Below are 20,711 nucleotides of genomic sequence, written 5' to 3' on the forward strand. Positions count from 1 at the left end.
AAAAAAAAAAAAAAAAAAAAAAAAAAAAAAAAAAAAACACATCATAGTAAAACCAATACCTTCTCAGCTTCGCATCGAAGCTAAAAATCACTCTGTATACTTGTTTGAATTTACTTATATTATTTTATTACTTTTTTATTTCAATTAAAATTTTTCTCGGGCGGTTAATTTTGTATTATATTCTCTACTCTAATTGTAGTTTTAACTCATAATATTTGTAAAATTAATTAAATATAGAAATTTTAGATCTAATTTAATAATCTTCTTAAAGATAGCAATTAAACATACATTGGATTATTAATCATGGCTACTATTTTTGTTAAAATTTCATTTTCTTCTAAATTGTTATAATTTAGCAATTCTGCAGCTCCCGAGGTCATAACTCCTTTAATATTGGTCATTTGGTCAGCAAATATAGGCATTGCTATAATTGGCACTCCTTCGTAAACAGCTTCAGTAGTACTCAACATACCACCATGTGAAATAAACAGTTTAACGTTTGGATGAGCTGTAAATATAATAAAACATCAATTCTTTAATATATACATTTTTTATTTTAAAACTAACTCTCAATATTTCTAATTATAAAAATAATAAAGTGTTTCCATTATTAAAAATTGTTAATTTCAGAATATTTTCAACAATAAAAACGGTAGCACAGTGTGGGCGTGTCACAGTGTAGACGTCGCATAAATTAGATGATATCTGACAGTGATTATAATCACAATCATAAGAAACATTCCGATGCATTTCTGTAGATAGTGTTTAATTTTAAAAAGTTGGTGGATTATACAAAAAGCAAAATGAATTTTTATTTCCTTTTTTATTCCTGATTAGTAGTTCTTTGATTTAGAAGTATTATATATTAACAAATATTTATTATAGCAATTAGATTAGTAAGAGTTTAATATTTAATAATTTAGTATTATAATTTTTTCGAAGAATTTATAAAAAATTTTGTAGTAATTATTAATTTTACGATAAACGTGTATAAAAATTAAAGGGCTTTATATAAAACTTTTCAGAAAACAATTTTTTGTTAATTGTGAATTAAAGGTTTTACAAGAATTATCCATCAGATTCAAAAATATACTTCTATCATTTCATTTTTCGTACTCATTTCAAATCTCCAATTATATTTTTTCTAACACCGCCAATTTTTGATATTACTACCAATTAGTTAAAATCTATTGGGAATATAGTTCTGAATATTTTAATTATATCTTCTATTTCAACACCAAGAGTTACAAAGAAACGATTAATAAATTTCTATTGAAATAATTTATTACGATATAAATACAAAAAATATAATAAGTGATTTTAACAAAATGTTGGGCTTTTTTCATAAATTTTATATTAGTAGTAATTATATATGTTACTGACCATATATCAATTTAAACAAAACCATTTTTGAAATCTTTATAAAATTTTGTATTTCATGATATCAATTTTAAACTTGCAAGTTTAACTAAAACAGGTTAAAAGTTTAATGTTTTTAAATTACTAATTATATCACTTTCATAAAAATCAACTTTAAATGACCAAAAAAATACGTTAAACATGACATTTTAAATCGAAATTTTGTACGGATTACTTTTAATATGTTAAAAATAAAAATACATTTTTAAATGTAAATACTCGTTTTTATAAATTAGTCATGTTAAAAAAGACACGATGGAAAAAATCTAATTGTAGTTATTCAATCTAAATGAGATAAAAATCTAATGAATTTTGAATTTTTTCTACCTCAAAAAGAATTTAAAAAAAAATGCAAAAAAAACCATTGAACAGACGGATTTGAACGTCGTACCCGAACGTGGAACTCTAATGAGACAACCATACACCACATGTATATTTGGATAAAAAGACAAAGTTAGTTCAAAAATTCTAAATCGCTTCTTTCAACGTAAGAGGTAAAATATTCAAAATCAGTTTTTTCAATTTAAGTTAGATTATTTTATGTAACTTTAATATGGACTTATTACTATGGTAAACCCTTGTAAGGTATTTTAATATAAAAATGTTATAGAAAAATAAAATCAAAAATATGAAATCGAGAATTTTAACACAAAAATAACATATTTTTGAATACAGTAGCCTTTTTCACCATTAAGACAATATAACATTTGATTTTTTTTTTTCATATTAAAGTATATTACATAAGTTTTAATTTAAGATACATATAAAAGTGTCAGTATTTCCGAAAAATTTGTATAAAATTAAATTGTAAAAGATCTATTTCAATTACGCATTTTTAAGTTTTAAACCTCCTTTGTATAAGAGGAAATGGCCCGATTAAAAAAAAAAGAGTTTGTCGAATGAAGTACAGAGTGTTCGACTAACTATGTCTCACGTAATATCTTTAAAAATACAAGTTTTATAAATTTTTAAACATTATGTATCCTTGATGAGGTGTTTCATAAGAAAATTTAAATTTCCACTACCATCCATTATGCTTAAAACTTGTATCAACTTCATATTTTCAAATGGTAACCCAATTTTTTTTACTTCATTAGATTTAGTTTAATAAAAAAAAAAATGTTTTTTAAAAATATATTTTACTTTATTTAATATTAAGCGCTCCACGGCTCTCTAAAATCTAGGATTTATTAAGAAAAAAATACAGACTCTAACGTTTGAAGTCGTAAATCGATAAGCGCTACCAGTTATATAAATAAACATACCAAGGTTACCTTAGTTAATCTAACTACGTGCGTTGACACAGTAAACCGGTAGCTCTTATCGCTACATAAAATAATAATGTGACCGTGTTGGAAAAACTATTGAATTTTTTTATCAAACATCATAAATTTTAAAGTAGCGTATCTTGTTTAAAATTCATAATTTTTTTTTTTATGTCGAACAAAAATATCTAAAAATAATGTGTAGTTGTCATTTGAAAATCTGAAGTTGATACAAGTTCTAAGTATAAGGGATAATGATAGAAATTTAATTATTTCTTGTGAAACAGTTCATCAAAGATCCATAATGATGTAAAAAAAAAAAAATTGGTTACAACACTTGTATTTTTAAATATATTACGTAAAACATAGTTAACCGATCATTCTGTATATATAGTGTTAATCATAAAATATTGTATTGATCCATACATTTTTCAAAAATATTAGACGTATAAAGTTAAATATATAAAATCGAGAATTTTATTACAAAAATAGCATGTTATTGAATACGGTAGCCTTTCACTATGGAGACAAAATAAAGTTCAATTTTTTTTTTTTTTTAATTAAACTATATTAAATGAGCTTTAATTTAAGATATATATATAGAAGTATCAGTATTTCTGGAACATTTTCAAAATATTTTGAAATCCCTCTTATTGATTGGTAAAGAGTCAAATTAAAAAAATATATAAACCAAATAATAGGTAAATAGCTAATATATATATAAAAAAATGTTTGTTTCTATTCATCTATTTTTTAAAAATTTATGGCAGTTTTAAGTAAAAAAAGTTGAAAATATGTCCAAAATTACTGATTTTTAAAATTGTAATTTTTTAGGGTAGGTTCCTCATTTCCAGGAAACGAGGGAAATTTTTTCTATTTTTGAGGGTAATGTCTTCCACTAGATACGATTAAATCGTATCTAAATTTAAAGATATATTAAAGATCACAAATTTTGTGATCTTTTTACATATTGTTCATCAAAATCAGTCCAGTGAGAGCTGAGAATATAAGGTGGTAACAGGCACAAAAAAAACACATCAATTAATACGTTCTCAGCTTCGCATCGTAGCTAAAATAGTAGAAGGTAATTTTATATTTTATTGTAATTTCTTCAACTAACTGAACATTTTTAAAAAAATATTATTGAGTAATCAATTACTATATGATTGACGCTGTTTTTTCATTAAAAAATGTTTTCTCGATATTTGTAAACCATTCAAATTTAAAAATGGTATACAGGAAATATTGATCTAGTAGAAATTGAAAACTATAGTGACAAACAAAATAAAAATAACACCTCTGTATGTAAACTTAATATTAAGCTTCATATCAAGGCTAAAAACAGTACGAAAATTAATTTTCTTGATTTTGGAAAATGTAATGTGTTTAGTTCTATTACTAGAATAAACGTTATTATTCATTCTCACCTAATATTTCTCGTTGAGGCATCCACTTTTTTGTCATAATATTAAGACTTTTCCACGGTAAGTTTTCACCTTCATATTTCCATAATACTCTTTGAGGAAGTTTATTAAATACATTTAAGAACATTTGTCTCTTTTTTTCTGGAAATGTTTCTCCTCGCAGAATACTTCCCATACAAAAATAAATAACTCCATGTTCTGATTCATCAAGGAATTTTTGTATGTCCTAGTCATACATTATTTTATATATTAAATTATTATAGAACGAATATATGAAATAATTAGAGGTTAAAAAATATATATTTCATAATAAGATAAATTATAAAAAATAAATATCATTTTCTGACAAAAATTAAAGAGAAAAAAAATTAAGACATTAATTCAGTAATCAAAATTACATTTTTTTATGTTAGTTGTTATTTATTTTATTAATTTTTTATACGATTCAAAATGTAGATGAGATTGATTAGAAGACGAGTAGTATAATTTTTAACACTAATAAATTTGTAATTTTATGAGCGAATGATAACGTACAAAATGTAATTGAAAAATTATGTGATTCACGGGAAGATGGGTTTTAAAAAATTCCTCGTAGAATAGGACAAGTGGACTTAATTATACACTTACGTTAAGATATTAAAAAAAACAATTAAAACCAATATACAAAGTACTAGCACACAAGATATATTACGTGTGTTCAATAAATACACAGACTAAAATTATTACAGAAAAACGTTTGATGTAACGGTAATATTATTATACCAAAATAAACTAGAGATAATGACCATTATTTTAGTATATAATAATAATAATCATTATCTCAAATCAGTCATTGACAATATGCGATTAAAGTTGGTCGATTTGTATAAAATAATGATTTCACGATGGATAATATTACGGAGCAACACGCGTGTATTAAATTTTGTTTCAAAATTGGTAAAAATGCTACGGATACTTTTGAATTAATTAAATTGGTTTTTGGAGATGTTTTACTAAGCTGTTGTGTAACTTTTAAATGGTTCAAACGTTTTAAAGAAGGTGGATATACATTGAAGATGACCATCGTCCTGGGCGTCCGTCAACATCAAAAACACATGATACCATTACTCTTGTTCGAAACAAAATTAGATATGACCGACGATTAACTGTCAGAGAAGTAGCCAATGAAGTTGACATATCAATTGGTACTTGTCATTTGATTTTATCAGATGAATTGGGTATGAAAAGAGTGTCCGCAAAATTAGTGCCAAAATTGTTAACTGAGAAGCAAATGGAACATCGCATTGAAGTTTGTTTGGAACTAAAAACTCGGATTTCTAATAACCCAAATTTTATAAATTTGGGTCATTTAATCAATTATTACGGGTGATGAAACATGGGTGTATGGATATGATGCCGAAACCAAAGTTAAGTCATCACAATAGAAGACTGCAAATTCCAAAAAAATGTCATCATGTCCGGTCAAACATTAAAGCAATGCTCATTGTTTTTTTCGATTTTTTTTATTTAGTCCATTATGAGTTTGTATCTACAGGTCAGACATTAAATTAAGTGTTTTATAAACAAGTAATAGAAAGATTAAGAGAAAAAGTATGCCGTAAAAGGCCAGAAACGTGGAAATCAAAGTCGTGGTTTTTGCACCATGACAATGCATCAGCGCATTCAGCACTTTCCTTCGTGAATTTTTGGCATCTAAAAATATACCAGTAGTACCTCACCCACCAGATTCACCTAACATACCTCCCTGTGATTTTTTTTTATTTCAAGACTAAAAAGTACCCTCAAAGGCCAAAGATTCGATGACGTCAACGAAACTATTCAGAACGCGACACAAGAGCTAAAGGCTATAACTATGGAGGACATTCAAAGGTGTTTCAAAAAGTGGCAAGACCGTTGGGAGCATTGTATCGAAGCTAAAGGACACTATTTTGAAGGTGATCCATTTAAATAAATAAATAATAAACTTTTAATAAATTTTGTCTGGGTATTTATTGAACACACCTCGTATATTTTATGTAAAATAATATTATATTAAATTACTCCCATTTATTATATTAAAATACATTTATCTTTTAACTTTGTCACTGAATATGATTTTATCTTCATGATAGAATAATAAACAATGGTTAATGTTAAAAACTGAATATTAAAAAATACTGTACAAGTATAGAACTATTACAAAACACATAAAAGAATGAGTTGATATTTTGAGATGAATAAATGGTCACCATAGACGGTGTTAGATGAGAGCAACGGAACACTTGATCTCATATAACTAAATATAAAAAGGTCATTCGGTAGTTTTTTATTAGGTTTGGGTCATATGGTATATTTTCTATAGAGCTTCAAAAATTGTAACAAATACTCTAAAGGTAATGTATTCATTTAATTTATTTTAAATTTTGTTAAAGCATCAAAAGGAATGATTTTAAATTATTGAAATCACCTTCATACATTTTAATTTATTGATTTATTTGGATAAATAAATTGTATACTTCTTTAGTTAGACCTACGTTAGAATATTGCTCAGTTATTTGGAATCCTTCACAAGTCGGATTGATAGAATCGCTTGAGCGTGTACAAAGAAGATTTTTACGTTTAATCGCATATAAGAGACGTATGATTCCTATTAATAACCCTTCCGAGTCAATATCACTTAATTCTGTACAGGCTTCCCTTAACTTAGATTCCCTTGTTAATAGGCGAAAATATACAGACGTCTGCTTTCTTTCTAAATTAGTAAATGGTGCTATAATCTGTCCAGAACTATTACAATCCATAAACTTTCACGTTCTTGTCCCACATTTGAAATCCCTTTTCATCGAACATCTTACGGTTTTAATAACCCTGTTGATCGAATAGCCAGAGAGTGCAATAAATTAAAATTTGATTTGTTTATTATGAATGATTTGTATTCCTTAAAACACTGATTTTAGTAGCCTGATGCATATCATTAAATCACCTTTCTTTTTTTTGTAAATTTATTTTAATATTATGTACTTAATTAATTATAATTGTAACATACTTGTATCTTATTTTAACAATGTTTTATTGTCACTGTACTTGAGCCCACCTGGGCGTTTACACCAAATAAATAAATATGTAAATTTAATATATAGCAAAAGTGGAACTGTTAATTAAAAAGTTAAAAAAAAAAAAATTTTTAGGTGTTTAAACCCAGCAGTAATCATAACTACTTACAAAAATATACTGTTTTTAAAAAATAATAAGATTTAAAAAAAAAACCTAGCACAGTGGGGTCGCGGCAGGGGATGTGGCATAGTTGGGTTCAGTATAGATGATATCTGATAGTAATTAAATCACTATCATAAAAAAAGCTTCGATGAAATCTGTAGATAGTGTTTAATTTTAAAAAATTGATGGATTATTCCAAAAGCTTCATGATCTCCTATTTCCTTATTTATATCCTGATAACAAGTTTTATGATTTATAAGTGTAATAAATGAATAAATAAATATCTATATATATTTATAATATACAAATATATAAAAGGAAATGGTATTATTTAAAAAAAAAGTATGTCGAATGAAAGAAGGATATAAATATTATTTCTCATAAAAAATTATATTGATCCATATATTTTTCAAAAAGTTATAACATTATAAAGTTAAATATTTAAAATATAAAATCCAGAATTTTAACACAAAAATAGCATTCAATTTTCACCGTGAAGACAAAATAAAGTCAGACATTTTTTTTTCCATAATAAAGTATATTACATTATCTTTAATTTAAGATATGTATAAAAGTGTAAGAGTTTCCGGAACACTTTCAAAAGTTAAGTTAAAAAAGTCAACTTTTTGTAAAAAAATTGTCATTTTGAATCCTTCTCTGTGAGCAGGTAAAGGGTCACATTTATAAAATATACATACCAAATGATAGGTAAAGACAACATGCATTTATAAAAAAAATTAATTTTATTAATTTGGTCATTTTTAAAAAAGTTATGACAGTTTTAAGTAAAAAAAAATTGAAAAAATATCGAAAATTAGCGATTTTTAAATTTGAAATTTTTTTGGAGATTTTCCCCATTTACGGGGAACGAGGGAAATTTTTTCAATATTTAAAGGTAATGTCTTTGACTAGATACGATTTGTGATCTTTTGACGTATCGTTGAAAGAAATCGAATCAGTGAGAGCTGAGAAAAAGTGGTAACAGACACAAAAAAAAAGAAACACATCATTGTAAAATTAATACTTTCTCAGCTTCGCATCGTAGCTAAAAGTATGGCTTAAAAAAAATTAATATTTAATATTCCTTTAAAAAAAATCATATCAATACAATAATTATCATAAAAGTTATAGAAATCTAAAGTAGAAATTTAGAAGAAACAGTAATTTTAAATTGGTTGTGTTGAGATATTTATAAAATATTGAAGCCATTTTCTTTAATCAGATAAAACGCCTATTATTTTGATGAACTAGTTGATAATATAATAACTAAATAATAAACAGAATCGCACCAAAGCGTGTTTTACGATAGTGATATTTTAATTTTTGTCCAATAATTTATATTTGTCCCAACTGTACCGTGTCCCCACTATGCTGGGTGATCTTCTTTTAAGTTTTAATACATTCTCATTACCTGATCCACTTCTATCTATTTTATAATTTTGTTTATTTAGAACTATAAAAAAATTAATACTATGATAAATATTTAATAGGACCAAATTTGGAAAGTTCCTAAAACAATATATAACTCTAATATAAATATAAATATGTCATAACTGTTAATATGTTCCTCTTACAATAAATGAAAAATTAGCTCGGCTCCTTGATTTTGTTAATCCGAACTTTTTTCTATTATATTATTATTAGTATTCGGTCATACTCACTTGTGGTAATCTATCAGGTTGTTTTATGTGCAATCCGCCAACTTCAACTATTTGTGGAACCAAAGGATATGGTCCATTCATTGAAAAATGACTATTGACCAACACTAAACTTGCTTTTAAAACAAAATCATTAATGTTAAGCTGTAGATTTAATTTTTCTCGAATAATTCGTTGACTCCATGGTCGGTGGAATAATCGAAATACTAAATTCCAACCGAATGTATATAGAATATTTTGAAATTTTTCATATAAATTCATATTTTGTGATAATCCACTAGCAGTCGCAGGTCTGTATAATACCTCATGTGGCTGTCCAACTGCAGAAGCCGTCCATGGTAAGAGGGCGCAGCTACTAAGCAGTATAAATGGTGCATTATATTTAACGGCAAAACCCAGAGCAAATTCACTATTAAAATGTTCAGTTATAACTAAATCGAATTTTTGACTATTGTTATTTACTAATTCTTTAACTCCCTGTACTTCAAATAGATTTTCAGTATCTTGTGCGAGTCTGTACAGTAATAATATCTCTGATAACCAATCTCTTAACCTAAATGATGATATGTCAGGAATTTCCTTACTGTTTTCAAACGTGGGTTTAATACTATTTAAACTGATATCTGTAATATTAGGATGCGAGGATTCAAAATAACTAATTATTAAAATATAATGTCCACAATTTGCTAATTCATGCATATAAGGCAAATATACTTGATGGTGACTTTTACCAAAGTGTGGAAATACACCAAGAATACGAGCACTGGATACACATAATATTATAGTTATGAATAAAGTTGAAAATAAAATGATCAGAGTCATAATCAACTGTAACGCGAACTACTTGATACTAGTAACAATGGTCAATGTCACAATTAGTACGGCATAGTTCTCAGAGAAACATGTAAAAGGTAAGTTGGAAGGAGAAATGTGGTCAAACTTTAAACCACGCTGAAATTATAAGTGCTTTAAATAAATTAATAGATGTATAATAAATATTAGTATTGTTAATCGTAAAAATATATTTACAAACATGAATAGAATAAAATGAAGTACACAAATAAATAAAAAAAAGATTAATTTAATAAATGTAATTGAATATACCTTTTAACAAATATTATATATTTATGATTACATATTATTTATATTATTAAAAAGAGATTAAAACTTAACGTTATACAAATGTGTTTTTGTGGCTTAAATGTGACTCTTTTCTGGAGCTAAAAATATATACATATATTTATACTAATTGTCTCACTAAGTTTTGACATCTTTAATAATTTTTGATCTAGGGCTATTTTGCGTTACATTTTTTTTTTTAATTTTTATAGTTTTAGACTTCATTAAACAAATATATATTTTTAATAATTACATTATTTGGAAATTTAAAAACAACCATTTTTTAGCTTTTTTCGTTCAGAAAATTTTGATAGGTTGATATCAACTTGAGGATAATACTTATTAAGTTACAAGCATTTTAATACATAGAGTGATAAAGTATCGCTATAGGAGAATTCGTTATAAACATACATTTATATGAGCTGTATCCAACCGCATTACATATCAACTCAATGTATAAAAATGCTTGTAAGTCAATAAGTACTTATCCTCAAGTTGATATCGGCCCATCAAAATTTTCTGTAAGAATATTTTTTTATTTATCTAAAAAATTTATTTTTAATCAATTCCAATGAAAAAACAAGGCCATAATTATTTATAACATTTCATTTTCTTTTTATGATAACATGAGATTATGATCAAGGCATTTGTGGTGATAAATATAATTGAAAGAAAACTACAAAATATAATTGTAAAAAAAGATCTTAACTACTGCACTTTTTTGTTTCCTCCATGAAATACATAAATTTGATAATAAAAACGGTTATATTATGATAATAAATGAAGAATAACAACTTTGAATAATATTCTTGGGAATTGTTGAAAATTTATTTATTGTATTTATGTCGTAATGCTTTAATTTAATGGTATGTATTTTTTTCCTTCAATCACTAACATGATTATTTTTAAATTTAATTAAATAATATTTCTATTAACAAACTTAGTTGTATTAACTAAATTAGTTTTTAGTTTAGAATATAAAAGAATTATTAATATTTTAAATTAAATTTTTAGTTAAAAACTGCTATTTATAGCTTTATTCTATACAAAATTAATAAAAATTATTTATTTCATTCTATTTTTTTATTATATTCTAGCGCACTATTTTTAGGGTTGCAAATTTTTTAATGAAAGGTATATTTGATGGGGTCACCTATATCGTGTTAAAGAGTTGTCAATATTTGTTAGGATTAGAAGAAAAATTATTAAAATAAAATGAACATTATTTTGATAAATTAAGATATAGACCATGATTATATCTTGTGATACATTAAGAGAAACTACACGAGCCATTTACCTTTTATTCCCCAATTTTGAAAGGTATATCACTGATTGTGATAATTCATGATTAAAGACTAACAAAATATCTAATTAATTATAAATAGGTTTATTTTCAGAAATCATACTATGTAAGATCTTAAATTTATACATAATATTATTGCAGTGTAGAGCATATCATACTATAGTTTTTAAGTGTGTTGCACAAAAGATCAATTAAACAAATAGGTCTATCCTAAATGTTAGACAGTTTAAAACCCTAACTATTTTATAATTATACAATGCAAAAATACTATCTTATACTGTCCTATTGAATTTTAAAACAATAATTTTAGCTATCAAAGATATTTTTATAATTTTTTTCATTCCATATTAAGAAACAAAATAGACGTGTAATTTATATACTCTCTATTTGGTACCTCAACAATTTTAATTACCATAGAATCTGAAGAGTGTATTTACCAAAAAATAAATTTTTAAACATATTATCAATTTTCTGTTATAAAATTTAGCTTTAGAACTATGTTACTTTTAGGGTGAGTTAATCATTGTAACACTAATTATAAAAAAAATCTATATAATATTGTTATTTTTTTTTTTTTTTTTTTTTGATATGTTCTTCAGACTATAATAATGTGTTCATATATTTCATGTAAAAATGAAGTATAACTTACTAACAAATCTACTCAAAATTAATTACAAAACCTTAATTTTCATTTTTTTCAATAGTTTAAATTCCCTCAAATCTCGTTTAGTTTTTAAACTAAATTTAAGTTTCAATTTAGTGAATTTTTGTGTATCTGACAATTTTTTATCTTAACTACTCTGTTCTATTAGTATTTAAGATTATTTTATTTATAATTGATACTGTAGGATATATAAGTTCTTTGCTCGTCTAACCATTATTTAGTTAAATTTAATACTAAATTTAATTACAATCATAGTAGATAGATTAAAATGTATAGAAAAATAATAAGAAATTAAAAATAATTGATAAAAATATATATAAATAAGACCAGATTGTGAATTAATAATGCAGAATATATACATTTTTTTTTTTTTAGAAAAATGGGAGATCTTAAGAAAATTTACCTAATGATCCAAAATAATGTTTTAGAAAATGATATAAGAGAAGCAATTATTACATTTAATCATCATTATGAAAGAGTCAAGGATTTAAAAGGTTTCCAAAATTTTACTATCAGTGTTATTAGCACATTGGCTCATAAACTTCAATCTGAATTAGTAATAACAGAAAAAAAACAATTACGATCTGTAAATGTTAATGATGTGATTGAACTCTCTGATTGTTGCTTTAAAATACTAATTGAATCCGATATAAAACCATGGCAAAATAGTTTATATGTAATTGTGAGATATCTGTTATCAAAAAATTGTATTACAGAAGCTGTTTATTTTAGTAACTATATTTTGAAACATACATTACCTCCATGTGAAATAATTAAACTTCTTGTACAACTTTTAACACACGATATTTATAAAAGATGTCCAATTGATGATGATTTGAAGAAATTAAATATTTTACTTATGTGGGAAACAGTTCTAAATTTAGTAAAATATCATACAGGAAAGGAAATGGAATATGCATTACATTCACTATCATCGCTAGTTAAAAATGTAAATGGACCTGTTAAGCATGAAGGACGTACAATAGATTTGGTCCTCTTAGAAATGACTATAGAAACTGTTTTATCTTCTAGTGTTTTCAGAAAAACTAGCAATCATGATAATATGATGAATTTATATTCTTTATTAATTGAAAGTATTACTGCAGTTATGCATAACATGATGAAGAATAAACAAATACAAGTTCATTTTTTGATAAAACATGTTGAACTAATGATTGATGTTTGTTGTTTAAATAAAACTGAAAAGGAATCACTTAATTTTTTAATATTATTATTTAAATTAATTCATAGTTCAGTTAAAAATGGTCTTGATGTTAATATTGAACTTAGAAAAATTAGCACTTTTATTCAAAAACACAACCCTGAATCAATTTCACCTCATTCATTGCTTTATTATGTTTTTAAAGCTGCTGTCACTACAGTAGCAAAGTTGAAGAATTTATGGTATGACGAACTCATGAGTCATTCTCGCGAAGCAACTTCTCAAATGTTTCAGTTAATTCAAAATTTAATATTATTTAGTAAAAATAATCCATTCTGTAAAACTTGCTGTAAAAGCGAAAAATGTAATTTAAATGTAGATGTTACATCTTTAATGAGCTTGATAAATATCGTCTTTATTATAATAAGGCACACTGTACCTGTAAATCCTACTTATTTATGTTCAGAAGAAATTGAAATGTTTATGGAAATATTTTTTTCGTTGTACACAAGTGTTGATAAATCAAAATGTTCAAATAAAATATCATTCAAAGAATTTTCATTAACAAGTGCTTATAACCTTTGTATTAATTTAGAATCTGGTGAATTTTTTAAAACATTTTTGAATTTTTTGTATAAATTAAATTTTATGCTTGATGATAACGATATTGATGCAAAACTTGTTGCTCGAATTACTGTACTATTGAGCCGTTATTTGTACACTGATAACAAATTTGAAGATGCATTAAAATGTACTGCGTATTCTTGTATTCGCACAAAATCTGAAATTGCTGCTCAACAATGGGTACATCTTAAGTGTAAAGAAGAAAAAAATGGCCGAATTGTCAAACATACTATTTTAAAAATGGTAGAAAAAGATATAGAGAAAAGTATAAAATGGCCATCTCTTAAGCTAGAGAAAACTGATGATATAGACATTATGTGGTTAGAACTGAAAGCACATAATAACCGTAGTCGAATTAAACAAGACATTTCTACAGTACTCGAATTGTTTGAAAGCTTATTAAGTCATAAGTTATCTACTGAATTCAAATGTCGTATTATCATTGCTACAGCATACATTATACTCCATTCGGATAATGTTAAAGGTTTAGAAAGAGTAATTGAAGTCATAGATGACGTTACTCATACATTAGAAGTGGATTCTGCAATGAATACCAATAATATGTCATTGGTTATAGGAAATATGTACTATGCTCAATTTATGTGTTCATTAAAACATCTCCAGAATCTTGTATGTAAAGAATTGGATTCATATATTGAAGAAAGACAAGAACCAGGAATAGAACAACAAAGTAGCTTGTATTATCAGCCTATGTCTTGGATAGTACCATTAAAGATACAGCCTAAGTTATTTAATTATTTAAATTTAGCCTTAAAACATTGGTCCAATATAAAAAATTTTGTAATACAAGATGAGTACGACCTTCAAACACTTTTTATAAGTCTTCGAGAAACTGGTTATATTTATAAACTACATTGTGATTCAAAAGAAGTAGAAGTTTGGAAATTATTACACAACATCGCACTTATGAAAAAGTGCGATAAATATATATTTATAGCACTATTAGAGCAAGTAAAAATTGGTTTAATAGATATTAAAGAACTTGAAATAGTTGCAAATAAACTTCCAAAAATGAATATCGAATACAAGTTGACTTTGATAATTTCATTTTTAAATTTTTCCAATTTTAATGAAGCTAAAATTTTGTTGGATAGTATAAATATTGATGATTTTAATAATGATATTATACTAACAGCTGAATATTACTACATAAAAAGTCGTTATCATTTTGAGTCATTGAAATTTGATCCTAGTAAAACACTATCAGTTTTTATTGATGCTTACAATATATCACATAATCTCATTAAAAGATTAGATTCATTTAGTGATTATTTGGTTATGCATTTTATATTATTGAACATTTGCTCTTATTTAAATTTAATATATGTTAATACATTTAAACCTGTTGAAGCACGATGCTTTTTAAAAGTTCAAATGAATATTGTTCTAAAATCTGTCTTAACTAAAAGAGCACTACATGTTTTTTCTATGAACTGTTGGAATGAATTAGTAAGTTGTAACTTTGAAAACTTTAATGGTCAATTAGAACATTTGATGACTCTATTAGATTTCAAAGAAGATGATGTAGACTTAAAAATGCAAAAATTAACTATTCATGATTCTCCATGTACAATATCATCTCCGTTATCAGATTATAGATGTGTACCAAATCCTAGGCCAAATAGAATAGCTTCTCCTTCATTAAAAAGATTAAATGATAGTAACTTTCAAATGAGCTTAATGGATTTTTGTAATGACACTTTAGAAAGCAACAAATCACATGACCCAACAATAGCTTACTCGGTTATTGAACTTTGTATTCTTAAAGCAGTTTATTGTTCAAAAACAAGTCAAAAAAATATGGCAGAAAATTATTTTAAACTAATTTTTAAATTAATATCCTTTTTCACACCAAAATTTAATAAAAATGAAGTATACAATATTTTGAAAAATAGACAAGTTGTTACAGCTAAATATTATTTTGCTGAACATCTGATTCGTCATGGTAATAAAAATCAGTCTCTTAACTATCTGCAGAAAGCTAAAAAAAACTACATTGATCCATGGATATCTTTAAGTGCTGGAGAACTAGATATTTCATTTAAGATGGATACAATTTTAAGTTATTGTGAGCCAAAAGTTAGTCATTCGCCAAGTTCTGAAATGAAACTACTAAAAGAATTTAAGACACCTGCAGCTACGAAATCACGAATAAAGTCAACACCAACTGTAAGACGACTTAAAATGGAACTAGAAAGCCCATCCAAAACAAATCTTAAAATAAACAAAGAAAACTCTGAATTCAAAACCCCAGCTATAACAAAAGTACCAATAAAATCCACACCAGCAGTTCGGAGGATAAAAATGACATTAGAAAGTCCATCATTATTAACTAAAAAAGAAAATTCAATTAAATCTTCCAATAGACAAGATAGTAGTGTAAAAGTTAAGGAAAAAAGAAGTTCCAAAAAGAAAGATACTGAACAATCACTGATAGTTAAAAAGCGTCCTGGAAGATTGAATATTTAAAAATGATGGGGCTCATCTCCAGTTATTACTTTTTATGTGGTAGAAAATGAATAAGTTTGTATTAATTTTAAATATCCATTTGTAATTGTAAAAAAATTTATTTATTACCATTTATTTGTTTTGCAATATTTTAATTGATTTGTATTAATATTTTTACTGTGAAAATTTGTTTTATTTTATTATTAAATTTTATTAAGTCTGATAATCAATTATTTTTTTATTACAGTTCATAATATTTATCTGGTGTTTTGGACTAGGTCTAATTTAAAATGAACTGAGCTAGGTCGCAACAAACCAGATTAAACATTAATATTAAATCGTGACGCTCGTGCGAATTGTAAAAAAAAATCAAATGAACTATTTTCTTTGAAAATAAAATTTAATGTATGAAACTTAAAAAAAATTTAATTATATTTGTAGTAATTTTTGAATAGATCATATCAAATTAGACTTGATTAATTTTTTTACTTGGACCAGACCTATAATTTTACCCAAATAATATCTTATTGAAGGTTTTACTCTTAATATAAAAGAAATTATCAAAATTTATTTTTACGAAAATACTCCAAAAATTTGTATCATTGAAAACAGTAAATTTTTTTTGCTAGTATAAATTATTACTTTATACAAAAAATAAAATGTCAATAAATTTTACTACTGATAATATTATTTTTTTGAAAATTGGATTAAAAACTTGGTACGAACGGAGTTTCAGCATAATAAAAAATTTGTGAACATTTTTTTATTTTTGTATAAGTTTTAAAAAGGGAAAATTAGATACTTTAAAGTTTAAACATTTATCCAATTTAAGTTTTTAAAACGAACTTAATGACGATTTGATTTCAATAAAAATGTGGTCACCGTAGTAAAAATAACTTCGTTTAATTTTCCAACTTTAATGTCATAATACATTATTTATATAATTTTGATTACAAAAATTGACTCATTTTGTTTGCTAAATTTTGGTATTTGACAAATCTGGCATGGCGGGCTGTTTTGAAAGTTTACGGTAAGACAAGACAGTGTAAATTATCCTTACTACAGAATTCAAACAGACATTTCTTAAAAAATTGACTAGTTCCCGAGCTCAACAATATTTTTTACCGCAGACATACCTCAGTCTACTAATACACTTCTTGCTACATTTGTTGATGATACAGCTATACTCTCTACTCATAGTATTATTATTGAAGTTGCCCATCATCTACAAACGCACGTCAAAATTATGAAATCTTGGCTTAAGAACTGGATTATTTAAATAAATACAAATAAGTCAAGTCATATATCATTCGCCCTCAGATCCGAAAAATGCCCAGATAAAAAATTAAACAATACAGTAATTAATTTAATACCTACAATGAAACTAAGTACCTAGGCATAATTTTGGACAAACGATTGACGCGGGAATCTTGCCTGAAAGACAAAAGAATAAAAGTCAACAGCAGATTTCATCTTTTACGTCTGTTAGTAAAATCTAAATTACCCCTCCAAACAAAATTACTTATTTATCAGTCAATAATCAGACCAGTCTAGTCTTATGGTATTCAGATATGGAGACCAGCTAAACTATCTAACATTAGACCAATACAATCTTTTCAAAAAATTATATTACGGATGTTAACTGGTGCGCCTTGGTGTGTAATAATAACCTATACAAAGATTTAAACATTATAACTGTCAGACTTGCTATTTTACACCATACTAGATTTCATTCCAAACTCAATTTAAACACAAACCCTTTAATTTAAAAAAATTACACAGCTTCAATACCGGACTACCCACCACACAGACTTAAACATAATTAGAACCGAGATTTATTGTTATAACAAGGTGTTACCAATGAGTGACTTCCTTTAAAGCTATTAATGTTATGTAATTGAATAAGTCAACAAAAAAACTTATTGTAAATTTTATGTACAGATTGTTTTTTTTAATAAAAAAAAATCAAATCTAAATAACTATAATATAGACTTGGTAACTTGAATTTGATACAGTTAAAATATTCACTAGCAAAATAGTTTAATAAGCATTGGCAACGTTTACTTAAGAGATATATTAACTAAGTGCTTTAAATACTTAAGCAGTTTCTGCGAGTAAACTACCTCTTGTTTTTTTTTTGAGGGGAGAAAGTAATTTATGTGTATATGGTAGAGAAGCTCTCATGAGTTTCTTCCCCAAAAAAAGGAATGGAGTGTGCCACTACATCCCCACCCAACTTGGCTTTTAACAGACAATTTTTCTAAGCAATATTCATGTTACCTTAGAATTATTATAACCCAAAAATAGTTAAGTCGTAATAAATATTTGGATTTTGACACGTAAAATATAAATAATTTAATTTTTAATTAATAAGCATAATTATTCAAAAAGTATCATAGCCAACGGTGTATTTATACCATTGTCGGTTGATAGCTGTATCTCTAGTCTCTAGTCATTTGCTAGTCCTTTGCTAGCTATATACTAAAATCTCAGCCCCTCTGAATAAGCTGCACCTGGAAGAGATTTTCCCTTTTTTCCGTTTTAAAATTCGAATATTTCTCCGATCGCCTCGATTCCCATACCGTTCGACGGGCCCCGTAGTTACGCGTCTTTTCTTTGCGGCGCGCGAATTTTTCGCCTTCTCCGTTTTCTTAAATTCGCGATTCCGTGGAACGGAAAACAACGCCGAATAAGGGAGCGCGTCTCCCATGGTAATGGCACCGATAAATTAATTTTGTAATTTTTAGACTTGCATCTGTTGTGCCCGTACGAATACTCTGGAAATCGCTGATGGTTTTAGTTTTATTACAAGGATAATTCATTTTAATTTCTTTAAAAAAAATTATTTGTTACTGACTTCTCTTAAAGTAAAGTTTATCTTTTTATATTGTAATTATTAAATGGTGGTAATAATGATATCATTTTTAAATTATTGATATAATCATGGTTAATGGCAGTATAAATTAATTTGATTTTGTAATTTTTTAAAAAATAATCTTTGTTATTCACTTTTCTTAAATTAGAGTTCATCTTTATACATTTTAATTAATTTACTTTGCATATATTAATCATTAGTTTGATTTGTATTTCATTTATTGATGCTATTTGTACTACATCAGCCTATACAATCTCTCTCTCTCTATATATATATACATACTTATAACTATATTTTACACTTATACACTTTAAATTGTAGATATTTTATTATTATTATGGTAATGGCAGTATTAATTGATTTGTCTTTATAATTTTCAGTCTATGCATTTGTTTTGCCCGGTCGACTGTGATTGATTAGCGGCCAACCGACCCTAAGAGTGCTGGCTCTAATTCATGTTAGTTGTATTATACGGGTAACTGATTTTGACTTATTTCATTTGACATAAATTTAATTACTTTGCCTGCTTTAATTATTGGGTCGGTATTTTATTTATTGTTGATTACAATGTAATGTGTACTGCATTGGCCGATAAGATCCAAATGTTTTTGATTTTTTTGTACGTGTATATTTATTTATATTCGGTTATGCGATTATTTATCGAATTGTGTGTAATGAAGTTCGTCTTATTACATAAACAGCAATTGTAGTTTATATGAATATCTTTTCTGATGAAAGTATAACGGCAACGACATTATTATTTAATAAAATGTGTATTGGATAATCGTACGACAAATGAAATTTTTTTTTTTTTTTGTTTCTCCTCTATTATAATAGTGACTGTATTAATTAATGTGATTTGTAAATTTTAGATAGTGCACGGCCTTTGGTAAATCTGCAATATTTTCACTGTTGTTGTACTCACGATATGTTGATAGTTCTGTGCTGTTGGTTTTTTTTTTTTTAGCCAACGCTTGCCCTCCCTTACTGTTTGCCGTTCCTCCAAAATGGTACTGTAAGCTTTTCGTCAGTTGTTATCTTAGATTTTATTTTCATTTATATTGTTTACTTTTCAGATCGCATGTCAAACCTCGATTCCATAAGATATTGCCATTCGACAACGGAGGATCATCACGATTACTACGTGCAGTCCGCTCTCGGAGTTCATCGAAAACGTTTATTTCGTATTTAATTTACAACGTAATTCCTTTACCGATATTATTGTATCGGTTTACGTTTGAGTCTCTCATTAAACCGTATTTTTCTAATGATAATTATATCAATTTGTACTTCGAGTATATTACTTCAATTAGAACGACATTTTTTTATGTGTGTGATCGTGACAATAAATAAACATTAATTAATAAAAAAACGTTCATTTCTTTTTATTTTTAAAAGAAACTAATATCCTATGTTTACAATATTATTTACCATAGGTCGAAAAATAATAAATTATTTTAATAAATTATTAATTATAATAAAGCATTCAAGTTATATTTTGAGTACTGTATTTTAATATGAATAAAACCTTTTT

At 26.0% G+C, this 20,711-nt stretch overlaps 2 protein-coding genes across 3 annotated transcripts in view; one reads left to right on the forward strand and one right to left on the reverse strand.

Annotated features, from left to right (window-relative positions):
* Positions 1 to 9,809, reverse strand: part of LOC126897764 (UDP-glycosyltransferase UGT5-like) — a 13,520-nt gene extending 3,711 nt beyond the window's left edge. The window contains exons 1-3 of the mRNA XM_050671617.1: positions 8,965 to 9,809; positions 4,112 to 4,334; positions 289 to 508 (exon numbers count right to left, since the gene is read on the reverse strand). Coding sequence (XP_050527574.1) covers positions 289 to 508; positions 4,112 to 4,334; positions 8,965 to 9,783 — 1,262 coding nt within the window. The 5' untranslated portion in view covers positions 9,784 to 9,809. The remainder of the gene's footprint in view (positions 1 to 288; positions 509 to 4,111; positions 4,335 to 8,964) is intronic.
* A 1,031-nt stretch (positions 9,810 to 10,840) lies between these two features.
* On the forward strand, positions 10,841 to 16,528 carry LOC126897756 (uncharacterized). Of its 2 annotated transcripts, none has more exons than XM_050671608.1 (2): positions 10,841 to 10,946; positions 12,423 to 16,528. In XM_050671608.1, the coding sequence occupies exon 2, from the start codon at positions 12,427 to 12,429 to the stop codon at positions 16,321 to 16,323; it is 3,897 nt and encodes a 1,298-aa protein (XP_050527565.1). In that variant the 5' UTR covers positions 10,841 to 10,946; positions 12,423 to 12,426; the 3' UTR covers positions 16,324 to 16,528. The 2 variants fall into 2 exon arrangements, with proteins under 2 accessions (XP_050527565.1, XP_050527564.1); XM_050671607.1 differs by lacking the exon at positions 10,841 to 10,946 and adding an exon at positions 11,238 to 11,400.
* Positions 16,529 to 20,711: the final 4,183 nt, after the last annotated feature.

This window comes from Daktulosphaira vitifoliae, unplaced genomic scaffold, assembly GCF_025091365.1.
Source record: "Daktulosphaira vitifoliae isolate Bord-2020 unplaced genomic scaffold, ASM2509136v1 Scaffold_2, whole genome shotgun sequence".
NCBI lineage: Eukaryota > Metazoa > Arthropoda > Insecta > Hemiptera > Phylloxeridae > Daktulosphaira > Daktulosphaira vitifoliae.

Bases quoted from the DNA above. Each gene is read 5' to 3' on its own strand.
- LOC126897756 (XM_050671607.1), top strand. From the start codon at position 11,330: ATGATTATATCTTGTGATACATTAAGAGAAACTACACGAGCCATTTAC. The intron at 11,401-12,422 runs GTATATCACTGA...TTTTTTTTTTAG, and splicing joins TTATTCCCCAATTTTGAAAG to AAAAATGGGAGATCTTAAGA.